The sequence below is a fragment of the Stylophora pistillata genome, chromosome 5 (genome assembly GCF_964205215.1).
Source record: "Stylophora pistillata chromosome 5, jaStyPist1.2, whole genome shotgun sequence".
In the NCBI taxonomy this organism is placed as follows: domain Eukaryota; kingdom Metazoa; phylum Cnidaria; class Anthozoa; order Scleractinia; family Pocilloporidae; genus Stylophora; species Stylophora pistillata.
Window position 1 is genome coordinate 15297924 of NC_142523.1, and position 13732 is coordinate 15311655.

Here is a 13732-nt window from a genome sequence, read left to right on the forward strand (position 1 = left end):
CTATGCCACACCTAAGTAACAGTTCAATGTATGGTGGCCAGTGACTTTCCTTGATTCTAATGTAAGGATCATGAGGTCTAATGTAAGAGATGTTCATCAGATCCTGTTTCAAAGAAAAAGAAGAAAGTTAGGAAAAATTCCCTAGAAAAATTACTTTTCATGGCATAAATCACTCCTTTAAATGAGAGGCCTGGCCTGACATGATGGTTTGTATTTGCATGCACCTGGTACACAAAGTAGTGTAGACAAAAATTTTTTTTTTCTGGGGAGCAAGTGTTTATCCTTTTACTCCCAAGGCTGATGATGGAGTTATTTCTCTTGACAATATTAGTATGCATTAAGACAATGGGTATCCTGGGAATGAAGAAAAATACTGAGGATAGTGTTTGAGTTAATTCCAAATTTACAAAAAACAGCAAGCATTGTAGAAAATTGAAATTAGATCTTTGAGAGGGTTAGCAAATTTTGCCTCTCTCTCCAGAGTATCATCCCCCAATGCGTGGGTTGCAAGTAGTGTTAGTTCTTCTCCTTGCTCAGAGGGTTTTTCTCCTGGTTCTCCAATTTTCCTCACTCCAAAGAAACAGCTCTCCAAATTCCAAAGATTTATTTTTCTTGTTTTTTTTTTTTAATATCATTATTTTATTTGATTGCCATGTTGCCGACATGATCAGATGAGTGGTGTAGCAGATATCACACCCATTAAGCGCATTAGAGAGATTCCACCCAAACAATAATTTTTTTCAATCACTTCACTGTACATTATAAGATTAAATCTAATGATACAGATAGTGACAGAAAATTCTGTTCCCTATGCAGGGGCGTAGCCAGGATTTTTCAAAGGGGGGGTCACAGAGGCTTCTCACCATTAATTTTACACCGCTGCTCTCCCCCATGTATCAGCGGGCTCAGTCGTAATATTGCAGCATTTTAAATAAGTGGGCTTTTCAACAATGGCTTTTACAGCCAAGATATCGTCATGGCGTTTTCGCCACATGGATATTGTAGGTTGTTTGCTCTAAAGAAGGCCTAACAAGGGGGGGTCATGGGCACCCCAGGACCCCCCTGGCTACGCCCTTGCTATGTGTGCAATAGAACTAACATAAGAGAACAATATGGTGATTAGAAGTACCTCAGTTAACTTTTGAAGCGAGATGTATCTAACATTAGGGTCTAGACGGACTCTTGTCTAGAATAAAAAGAAAGAAAAATTGATGATGAACAAAATTAATTAAAGTAACTCAGGGCATAAAAGCAGCAAAGTGTACTCCGAAAGTTTGTTACAATATTATTGTTAATATTAATTGTACACAATTTAATTTTTGAATGATAATAATAGCAGTAGACAACTTTTGCCAATAAGAAACTGGTATTCTTAATTCATATCGCCAACATCAAGACCTGAAAAATCAGTCTTCTAACTGAAGCCCCCTTAACTTGTGGTTGCGTACGTTAGTTAGGTACCCTTTACTATTCATGAAATGGCATTTACCTTGCTTCCTTTCAAGTTGTCAGGTGTTGGAAGAGGATAGTTTTCAGCCAAAAAAGAACCCTAAAAAGAATTAAACAAAGGAAAACCTAAAGCTGTAAACATAAGTCAGATTTAAATTCATGATTAATATATAATCATTGATACATTAACTTTGAGGTATGATCTGACAACTGCAACTCCCCAGTTGTATAATACTCTTTATTAAAAACTGGATCATTGGATAATGCAATTCTAGACTTTTTATTGCTGAGCCATTATGGTATATCAGCCAATATACCATAATCTACAAATATGGTAAGCGTGCGTGTCAGCTTAAAATTAAGAGAGCTAAAAATTTAATGAAATTTAATAGTTTAATTTAACGTTTTTATTAAAACAATTATTCCGCTCACGCTTGTTGGATATGAGATGATTATAGCCAACTCGGCGCTACGCGCCTCGTTGGCTATTTATCTTCTCATATCCAACGCACGCTTGTGGAATAATTGTTAAGTATAAAACACCAAACATTTGGTAGAATTTCGAGGCAACATCCTTGGCTGATCAAAATTTTCTTCATTCTTATGACCTGCTTCCCATGTCCATATTGACATTACAGGAGAGCAATTTTAAAGCCTGTGGATGTGTTGGATGACTCACTGCCAGGGTATGTCCTGGTTCCCATAAAAGGAAACTACTACAAGTATTGGTAATCCTCCTACAGCGTACAGATGGAGTTGTAGTCCACTGTAGTTTACCCTTCCCCTTCCTTCCCACCCCTCCCCCCTCATATTATAAAGTTACCTTGACAGTTTGCCATTTACCAATATTATTACTCCTCAGTGTGGATAAGCACTATGAGGGTTAACTCAAAAATGTAACAGAAGATAATTTTCATTACATGTTGGACCAAGTCCTTTAGAGGCTGAGTCCTGGGAACTATAACCACTAGGCCAGTGCTCACTACTTTTAAGTAAGGTGGAAGTTTAAAGCTTCCATCCTGTCAAGACCAGAGCCAAGTCCTTGAGATACTGAGTCCTAGGACTTACATTTGTAACACAGAACCATGTTGCTACTCCCATGATAACAAATAAGAAATCAATAGTCCTAACCAGTTTCTTCATGATCTCAACAAAATACGCATCTGCAGCCTTCTTCTTTCTTTCCAGCTCCTTCACTTGGCTGCAATGGCAACAAACAATACAATCCTCTTATGAATGTATCTGTAAATGTGTTACAAAGGACAAAAGATCCCTTACTCTGGGTTGATGTTATAAATGAGAACCCCCTGGTGTCCACTGAAGGTACAGTGTGTGCAATGGAGAATGCAAGCTGATCACTCTAAATAACAAATAACTCCAAAGAAGCCCTCACCCACCCAGCCCTAACATTACCACTAACACTTGAGCATTTGATTCGCTTTGCAGCAGAGGGGCAATTTCATTAAAAACTGACCCAAAAGTGGGTTCCCTCTGAGCTTTTTATGAAGCATGCACATACAGTACACTACAGAAGATGCACAACCTGAGAGAATTTGTCCAATATTTGATTAATTTTGTACACCTGAGTTATTTCATTCCAGTCATGCAGGAGTAATCCCTCCTAAGACAAAAAGAAAAAACTACACTCTTGTTAATTTCCCCACAGTGGCCAAGGCTCTTAAATCATGACAGCTCCATGAGGGTTCCAAGAAAATAATATTTATTTTTAATTTATTTAATTTTAATTTTTTATGATTGTACTTCAACCTACTGAAAACATAGGTTTGACTCGTGGAATTCAATATATGGCTTTTAAACTCTGTCTTCACCCTTTGAACCCTACATGTCAGAGTGTCTAGCATCTAATTCTCCTCACAATAACACCCGTGAATCAAGCATCTTTGTCTTTTATTTATATCATTCTGTTTTTTCTTTATCAAGCTTACGGTAGCACCTGTGAATCAAACATCTTTGTCTTTTATTTATATTTGTTTTTTCTTTATCAAGCTTATGGTAGCACCTGTGAATCAAACATCTTTGTCTTTTATTTATATTTGGTTTTTCTTTATCAGGCTTATGGTAGCACCTGTGAATCAAACATCTTTGTCTTTCATTTATATTTTGGTTTTTCTTGATCCAGCTTTTTCAAAGACATGAACAACAGTGCTTTGGTCTATCAGTGCCCAGTGGCCCTTGGTGCCTTACTTTTGCTCTTGTGCGACTCAGGAGTCTTAGTTTTTTCTCAAAAAGCATAATTATGCTGGGCACCCTGGATTTCACAGTCTCAGAACACCGGGCTCCCATCAATTTTTCTTAGAGCACAGCCCTGCACAAATTTAAACTTTCGTTTGTATAATTTTGTTTTAAAATCTAAATTTTGACCCTAACTATTTACACGAGGATTTCAATCTTGAAAAGTCTCTACTAACTCTTTGACTCCTAAAAGTGACAAGCATCTCATTCCTCGCTACAACATCCCCCCCCCCCCTAAATCAAACATTATGGTTATAGGTCAGGATAAAGAAAATGATCAGCTTAAGAAGTTCTTGATTGTCAAACAAATTCTCCTTGCCAGCACCTTAGGAAACAATACAGAACAGTGTGGAGAATATGCATACTGATGTTAGGGTGTAAAGGGTTTAAATAACTTCAAGCCATTACATTTAATCATTCTTACCTTGTTGCACCCTGAATATTTTCTTTCTCCTTCTCTAGTCTATCAGTTTTGATCTGTAGAGATTTTTTCACTTCCTGGTGTTGTTGTAGAAGCTCTTTTTCTCTAAATATCACAGTAAAACACTCTCTATCAGTTTTGCAACATAGTTGCATACATTTAATTATTAAACAAATAATTGTTTTCAAGTAACAGTAATAATTGTCAAACAACAGAGACTAATTAACAAACAGAACCTGCATGCTCAGCAATAATCAGAAAAACCAAAACCAGACTCTGAGTTATCTGCTAAAGGCTGAGGCAGATAACAGAAACAAGGTTTGAAAACTCATGATTCAATAACTGTTTTATAGTAACTATACATTTTTTAATTAAACAACCTGCAAAAGAAAACCCTTCTCTCTGAATTTGCAAATGTTTGAGAACACTACACAGACAAGGAGCTTTGAAACTAAGCAGACTTTAAACTCAAAATAAGGCATGATAACTGCAATATCCACTGCAGATATTAGTCCACATGTCAACTTCACACCCTAAATTGCATATTAATTGAACACTCCCCACCAATCAGATTTTTATAGTAAGTCTAAGGTATAATACTCATAATTATTATCATACACGAATGACCCCTATAGCCCAGCATGCACTTTCATTAAGGAATTAAAATTGTGCAAAGACAACTTGTAATGGCCTAAGCAGTACTGGAAAAAGCCTCCCAGCCATGAGAGCCACAAGCTAAAAGAAAAAAGGAGGAAAAAGAAAAAGGAGTGGGCTTATGATGAAGGAGTTACTGGCTGAGTTTGGTTGGACCAGACAGGAAAATACTGTATTTGGCACTTGCTTAGGATGCACAGATCCCCCTGTGCTCCAGCCACACACACATCAAGTCATGTATTTTCCCACTCCTACCTCCAATGACGACTAAAGATGTATACAATACCAAGATTTAAGAGGTAAGTAAACACAATTTAAACAAAAATAGATGAATAAACAAAGAATTGGAACTTAACAGAAAGATTACAGAAGGCAATTCCAATAAGCAGCTCTTTGTCCAGTCTGTTTTCTGAGTGAAATTTGGAATTTGAAAAGTTGGTTTTTAAAGAGGGAAAGCCTGAGGAAAAACCCTCAAAGCAGGGATGACAACCAACAACAAATGTTAAATTAATATATATGACAGTGGTAATATACATGACAGTGGTGGGGAGGGGAAGGGGGAAGAAGGGGTGCTGTCTAATCATGCCCCTCTTTATCCACCCCCTAAATATTACCAGGTCTAATACTGAAACATCACCTTTTCAGATGATCTTCCACCTGTTTGTGCTGTCCTTTTATGAGTTGTAAAGTTTCTTCCAGCTGCTTTATACTTGTCAGCAACTAAGTTAAATAATCAGGGGCTGAGTAAAACAAAACTAAGAACAATACTTAACAAATTATGGTAAACGCCACATCGTATACTAATGAGTTATGGATGCACACTGGAGGTTGCTAAGCACAATGAAGCTTAAGAGTCACCCAAGGTGATGGCTGAGAGCACCTCTACATGTAGCTTCAAATTCTTGAGTCCTTAGCAAACCTCCTAAGTGCTTCCATAACACAATAGTGTATGCTGTGGTGTTTACCATTAATTTTGTTTTGGAACATAACTTACATTGATACAAATTTGTAGCAAAGGAGTTCCCTTGTAATTAACACTGAAATTTTCCATGACCAAAAAAAATGCAGAAACTGGTCTTTACATTTGCTCACGTCAGCAGCATGCATACACCCATGGGCAAATGGTGGTCAACAAATGGACCAATCAGAGTGCACGCTCTACTTTAGTTAATAATGTTAATAATGTGTGATAGATTACATGCAAGTGCTAGTTCATACTGTAGATGACATCAACATTTAAAGGTACTATTATAATACTATTAATAATAAAAGCTGAGGTTCAGAACAGTGTACAAAAGAAGATAATGTACTGACGAACTTCATGCTGCATCTTTTACAGTTAACACAGAATTGGTAGTCATAACTATACTTGAAGTCTCTTATACCTCATTTTTAAGATGAGCATCAGTATAGTTGGGATCTGTTGATGTCACTGAAATGAAATTCAAATCACTATCAACAGACCTCTACACACGAACTTTTCAACGATGTTACTGACAACAAGTTCAGTTTCTTTACCAGCCAAACTGGATAGTGGAAAGTGAAAAACCACTAACCAAAACTGAATTTCTATTAGCCTGTGGCTAGTCGGCTATCCTTAGTATCTAGCCCTCATCAAACAAAAAAAACTTGGCTAGACTAATAAAAGCACCATTAACATAGCGAATATTCCCAACTTTCCATCTAGGCAGTTACAGCAATTTTGAGCATTTCTTAGCCATCATTTTAAGCGTTTCCAAAGTTCAAGCACTGATATTTAGCATTATATAGAAAATAAAAATATTGTTGACCCCTTTCTCCCAAGATCTCTCCAAATTGTAATTCTCCATAGTTTTGGTTCTGAGAATTTAGTGTTGAATCACATGACAATACCCTTATGATATCTTTCCATATTCTTATTACTTATCTTTATATTGAGTCAATATTGTAAGGAGAAGGTATTAATTTTTTCGATCACTGCTGGGAGTGAAAGAATTAAATGCTAGTCACATAAACATGTTTCAATCTGCAGGAGTTGGAATAAAAGCCAATTATCAGTGGCATACTAACACAAAAAAGACCTCTTACTGCTGTCTGTTTAGCCTGCAAGGAGGCTCTCCTGTTTGGGTTTTGCCCCTTTGAGAGGCACAATGGCCTCATGGTTGGTGCACTTAATTCACTTCAGGTCAAGTGGTCCTGGTTCATGTCCTGGCTGTGGACATCATGTTGTGTTCTTTGCAGGGCAAGACACTTTACTCTAACAGTACCTCTCTTCACTCAGGTGTTTTAATGGTACCAGCAAATTTAATGCTGGGGGGTAACCTTAAAATGGGCTAGCATCCCATCCAGGGGTGAGTAGAAATACTCCTAGTTGCCTCATGCTAAGGACACCTGAGTTAAGCACTAGCTGGCCTGAATAGCCACTTGCCTCATGATCAGACATTACCTTACCTTTTTATAGCCCCTCTTCCAAGCACAGCCAGATATTACACCATAGGCAGCCCATTATGGACAAAATACTTAAAACTCTTATATTGGCGGAACTTACATATGTTTAAATACACAAGAGTAAAAGTTCAACTTACCTTGAAGTCCTTGGTTTTCCACTGCAATGAGTTCTGTTTGAAGTTTCATCTCTTTTATTTTTAAGACTCTCTCAAGAACCTAAAGTTAAATGTAGGGTTTTTATGTTCATCCCTCTCCCTCTATGAAAGACTGTCTTGCTGTTAAACTGACTGACAGAAATTGCTTTCAATGATATACAAGACTTGGTCTCCGTGGTTTGAATGGATTAAATTTTGTTATTCTTGTTGTTTTTGATTTGGACAGTTAACCCTTTGACACCCTGAAGTGATAAACATCTAACTTCTCCTTACAAAATTCATACATTATCCAGTAAACAGATAATGAGAATACTCAAGCTTTTCGTATAAAAGTTGTTTTCTTGATCTAAAACCAAAGTCTCATCACTAATTTACAAAGAAATGTGTAGCAGCTCAAGGGGAGAACCAGATCTTGGGGAGTTAAGGTATAAAGGATTTGGATTTCAACAAATTGAAGACAGCTATCCTTAAAGTGCCCCTGAGATCAAAATTTTCATACATCATTTTTTTCCATTTTCGTGTTCTGAGTGTGTCTCTTTCAACTACTCTGCCAAATTTCAGTTTAGACCGAGCACCAGAAATATCTTTTTTTGGGACGTTAAATTCACGATTTCGCGTCCGCCATTATTTGATCATGTTCCGGAAGTTGATCGCAGGACTCAGAGGAAGTGACGTCAAAGGCTCAACGCAAAAATCTCACATGGCAAAATGTCAAGCAAACATAACAGAGTGCTTTACTCTATTCTTACAAAAACTAAACAAAAATGACTGGGCATCGATGCATAATTCAAAGCTGAAGTAATCGTGCAGAGCATGCTGCAGGTATTTCTCTGCATCGGAGCCTTGCAAATAGATCAGAGCAGGAAAAACGGATGCGATTCGTGCAACCTCGCCGAGTAAACTTCAATCCTACAGAAATATTTGTGATCTACTCCAAACACTTCTTGGAGGACTGTTTCAAGAGATCTGTGTACTTTGAAGGATCTAGGCGAAGAATTCTGTCGGGTTCAGTGCTTACTGTTAAAAAAGAGAAGGGACAAGAAAAACCTTCCTCAGTGCGATCTTGACGCCGGAAAGCGAAGTCTACAAACCTCCACGGATTTTGTCACCTTTACATATGAGCTGATCAATATCCACCTTTAACAACTCTCTGGAAGAATACCTTACACAAAGGAAAGTACTCGGTGAACATTGTAAATAAGAATGATAAAATAGCTGAATTGAGGATTGAGATTTCTGACCTCAAAGAGCTCACTTTTATACAAAAGAGATGAAAAATACAATGTGTGCTCTGATTCTAAAAAAAGCTTGCTTTAATATCAGCGAAAGCAGAACAAACAGCTTAAGACACGGAGCATAAAAACACTTTAAAATGTAGGCTTGCAGCCAAAAACTCGAGAAAATGAAAATTTCTTTAAAAACCTGTCAAACTATCAACCATCTGACAGCCAAGTCAGCGTGCTATCAAAGGGTCTCAAATTCATCCCAACGCCCGTGACAAACGAATTTAAAATCAGGCCAACTTTTGCGAAATTTATTTGCAAGACGAATGTGCCTCCATTACACTTTTCACGGACAAAACAAAGAACCACTTCTGTTTCATATCACACTGAATCCCACCGGTTCAGTCTTCTACCGCCCTTCAGAGCTACTTGGAAATTTGTCATAACGCTGCTTGCAAACTGCATCTAAGCCAAAAATACTTTGTAACGCAATGAGGTCACGGCTCTAAAAGAGTTGAAACAATTTCTGCTTTAAACTTCACCGAAGAAACACAACAATACATCATGAATAAGACAGAAAAAACAAAGAGGCCAAAGTGCAACTCAACAACAGAGTTCACTTCAAACCTCTCAAAGCACCAAGAGTAAAAAACACATAGGAAAGGGTTAATGATATCACTGACCAAATGCATCGGGGAAAACACACTGATGGCTTAGAAATGGCTTTCACAAACTCCCAATATCCGCCTTTGGATACACAATTAGCCACTGTCGAAAACTATTTTTACTAATCACTCAATCATTTCTCACAAAAAAGGAAAATCCCTTACGACAAGCAAAAATACAGTTCGAAGGTGATAAAGCGATGCGACCACAAAAGCCACAAGGGGAGTCCGTGCCGTTCTGTGTTTATCTTTATTCGCATGGCAAAAATTCATCATTTGTCGGCGCAAAACTATCCACAGAAGCTTCAGATTATTTCTGGGACAATTCATCATGATCTGAAAAAGTCAACATTTCCCGACTGACAACGAAACAGTTCTCAAAAAAGTAATATGTGTGATTCTCTGTGCAGCAAACAAAGAAAGTTGTGACAAAGCAAAGCATAAGTTTGTTGAGCCTTTGACATCATGATGACGTTTTTGCAGGCTCAGCTGGAACATGTTTTCAGCAATAGCAGACGATTTTTGGACGACTTTGAAGCAGTAAAAATTGGTCATCGAAGGTTTGTTTTGAGTTTTCAGTGGCAAAGAGGGTCTTAACTTGACCCAATTCAACATTTTGTAAACAATTTAGACCAAAAATTAATAAAATGGTCAGTTTTCGTCTCAGGGGCACTTTAAGGAAAATCTTTGATCAAATGATCCAAAATTTGGTTACATACTTAAAACAATTTAATTAAAGATCACACCAAGATTGCAACTGCAATCTCAAATTCACTTACCTTAGAAGCATCAAATTCTTCTTCACCTGTGTAAGGTGTGTTCAAATTTTTGGATCTTGCATCAAGGCGAGCATGGGTCTAAAAAGAAATGAATTCATAAAAACTTCATCTGAAAAAGGCTATAGCCATAGATATATAGTTATGTAGGTCATAACATCATAGTATACTTAACAAATAGAGAAGCCTTGACTGTGCTCTGTTCTGTTGTTAAAGCATGCAGGAAGTGGCTAGAGCACTAAAGAAGTCTATAGGGAGAAACACTCAACTACATCTCATGTTTCTACCCACTGGACTGTCCATTTCATTTTAATAACATAACCAAAGTAAAGCGCGCGCTCTGATTGGTCAATTTAGCATGCCCCATTTGCCCCATGGGTGTACGCAGCTGACGTGAGCAAATGCAAAGACTATTTTTCAGCGCGCGCTTGTTTTTTCTGGTCACATAAGATTTGTTAAATAAAAGGGAACTCTTTAGCTACAATGTATCAATGTTATGATATAAAACAAATGGTAAACACCACAGCGTACACTATTGAGTTATGGATGCACTTGGGAGGTTTGCTAAGCACTCAAGAACCTAGAGTTGCTCTCGGCTATCGCCTCGAGCCACTCTTACGCTTCTTTCGTGCTTAGCAACCTCCTGCGTACATCCATAACTCAGTAGTGTACGCTGTGGTGTTTACCATTTGTTAACTCTCTTTGAGGATTTTCATCTCTGCACATTACGTTAATACAAATTATGGTCCTTGCCATGTTTACAAACCTCTATTTGGTTCTTCTGTTGCTACTTGCCCACTCGCTAATATTCTGAAATTTCACTTTTAATTAACGAAAAAAAACTAGACATGGCACAAATTGGCAGATGGGCCATGACAGCTTTCGCTCAGCTCCATGCTCTATACTTTGATATAGCATGCCCTTTCAACCAACGACAGTGCCCGCTGTATCCAAACTTTATTATAAATGTACACATAGTTAAGAAAAAACTTTTCTAAGTATTTCTAAAAAGAAAATAGAGAAAAAAAAATAATGCTGCTTCTATTAATAGTAGTTTTGGAACACAGTGGAGTACTAACTATATCCTTGTATCATTTAAATGCATTAGTGTAGATTCATAATAGAAAAGTGTCGCAGGTTCTGGCTTTAAATTTGGTTATTCTGGAGAGATAAGACAGCCTTTTTAGTTCCCTTAGTTTTTTAAATGTCTGATCAATTATGAATTTAGAGTTATAACTGCACTGAGTGGAAGGGTTGGAAAGGCAAATATCTGGCACAGTTGGACAAGAAAATATCTGGCATAGACTCATAGGTTCCAATAGGTTCTTATATCTTAGTTACTTTTCCCATAATTTTATCTTATGATATTGTGAAGTGCGACTGAATATATTCATATAGAGGTCTGTGCTACATAAATGTACATTATTATTATTAATTATTATTATCATGACATAGGGAAAAATACAGAGAGGTCTGTGCATCGTAAACAAATGCCAAATATTTTCTTGTCCAGCCCAACCAGTCAGTCAACAACCACTAATCAGATGACCAATCAGTGTCGAAAGTTTTGAAAATTTTGATTCAACCTAAATACAGGATGTGATAGATGAGTACCCACACGATAACCACAAAAAGAATTCTAGATTCTTATTTTTTCAGGTCAGAACCTGAAACTCACAATTCATTGAAAGATGTGACTTTTGTTCTCATTTCTGTTTTCTTTGAGTTTTTGCAACAAAGCCGTCTAAGTGTAGCGACATACAGCTTTATCTGAACTGACTCAACCTATCTGGCCCTATACATGTCAGCATTCACTATATTTAGTTGTTTTCCATAGGCTTGTGAGCAATACTACAGCCACATCAGAGATAGATAATGTAAGTTTTTTCCTTATACTTACATTATTCAGCTCTTTCCAAATATTTTCACAATCATTCTTGAGCTGTATTTCAGTTGGTATTTGCTCAGCAGACATGTGGTCATCTTGGTCAGTAACTTTGTGGTTATTTCCATCTCCTGAAACAGCTATGCTCTCTTCAAAGCTTAAGGAACGCCTGACATCTTTGACACTCTGAGAATGTAAGTTGTAAATGCATTGCAATCCTCAATAAGGAATCTGCCCAGTGAAAACTTCAAAATTCACTTAGTGTAGAAGCACAATAACCTGTTATAGTTAATTAACCACTTTTCTTTGTTGGAGAACAGATTTTGTGACAAACAAAGTTTTAAACTGCATCACTATCGATTGAACAAAACATTCTCTTACCAGATTATCAGATGTACTCAAAGACATGTTGAATAACAATTAAACCTCCTAGGTAAAATAAAACACAAAATGCATATCACTAAAAGACCATTATATGGGAAACTTTAAATAAGCTAACATCCTTCACTGCATCAAAAACATATACCATATATACTCTCAAATCAAAACAGTTACATAATTAACAACTATACAAGTGGAAGTGGTTATAGTGGTGGATATTTACCAAGCCGTGAGGCAGCGAGGTAAATATCCACCGCTAACCACCAACATCGAGGTGAATAGTTGTTTTAGTATATACTAAACCAGTGAGATATATAATATACACCACCAAAAATTGATTTGAGTGATTTCTTCGCTTGTCACGGATGCAAACCGGGACGCCATTTTTTCCTGAGTTGCTCGGAGATAAATAGCAAAGGATATTCGAGTTTGACTAGCCAATCAGAGCGCGCCTTCAACGCTATCCACTGTTTTAGTATATACTAAAAACCAATATAATTTTGTTTGCCTTCCTTTTAGAGAATAGCAACTACAAACATGACAGAGGTACTTATGGGTCAAGCTGGTTTCAATATAAAAATTATAATTTAAACTAATACATGGCATAGAAAATTTGATGGTACATGGCTTCCCTAACAGCGCAGCATTATGCGTATGTTCAAGATCTGAACTATTCAACCGCAATATCAAAAAACCAATCACAGTGAAGTACAAGTTTTTTTGCATGCAATTATGTCAAAAAAAATAATTCAATAACAATAACAATCTGCTTGCTTCAAAACAAAGATCCAAGTTCAACATTTTGACCCCAATCATAACTGGCACATGCACTCAACAGTAAAAAGATGGAAAATTAAACCTGGTAACTATCAAACTTCCTTGAGGTTGCAATAGCAATATTTCAGCTCTTTAAACAAACACAAAACCTTGGCCTTGAGCAACAAAAATCTAAAAAGTGGGATACTTTACACTTGCACAGCAAGCCATCCTGGAGGTAGTAAGTTTAAACATAAACAAAGATTAGCTCCTAAAACACCATCATATTAAAAAAATTCATATCTGTTCCTGTTCCAACACAAATGCTATACATGTGTTAAAGAAGATCAGATGTGGAAATCAGATGCGAAAATTTTTAATGCAGTTTTACTGAACAATCAGGGGACAAGTTTAGACATGCAAATTAATGCTTCTTTATACAAAAGTGGCTTTTTGACAGCCTGTCGACGCTTAATGAGGAGAGTATTCAGCAAAAATGAATGTTTCCCTTTAATTGCAAAAAAAGGGTAATGATTATCACTAGTTTTAACTGAAAATAAAAAAAATTAAGTTAACAGTCAAGTCACCTGAGGAGACGCCATGAGGCAGTTGATCGATAACACTTCGAACGATGAGTCTTTAATCTTATTGACATCTGTCAACTAGTAAATGATATTTAACCCTTGC

General features: G+C 36.9%; 1 protein-coding gene across 5 annotated transcripts in view; it reads right to left on the minus strand.

Moving 5' to 3' along the window:
* Positions 1-13732, minus strand: part of LOC111324244 (centromere protein K) — a 38209-nt gene that overhangs the window by 3942 nt on the left and 20535 nt on the right. For 2 of the 5 annotated variants that reach the window (XM_088759459.1, XM_088759456.1), the window contains exons 2-12: positions 12290-12337; positions 11924-12094; positions 10027-10104; positions 7342-7420; positions 6163-6209; positions 5415-5497; positions 4127-4228; positions 2518-2650; positions 1490-1549; positions 1130-1186; positions 1-103 (exon numbers count right to left, since the gene is read on the minus strand). The exon at positions 1-103 is cut by the window's left edge and continues 3942 nt beyond it. In XM_088759459.1, the coding sequence (XP_088615585.1) occupies positions 1-103; positions 1130-1186; positions 1490-1549; positions 2518-2650; positions 4127-4228; positions 5415-5497; positions 6163-6209; positions 7342-7420; positions 10027-10104; positions 11924-12094; positions 12290-12316 (940 nt within the window). In that variant the 5' untranslated portion in view covers positions 12317-12337. Of the gene's footprint in view, positions 104-1129; positions 1187-1489; positions 1550-2517; positions 2651-4126; positions 4229-5414; positions 5498-6162; positions 6210-7341; positions 7421-10026; positions 10105-11923; positions 12095-12289; positions 12338-13258; positions 13575-13632; positions 13728-13732 lie in introns of those variants that run through there. The other 3 variants (XM_088759457.1, XM_088759458.1, XM_022927750.2) reach the window with 3 other exon arrangements.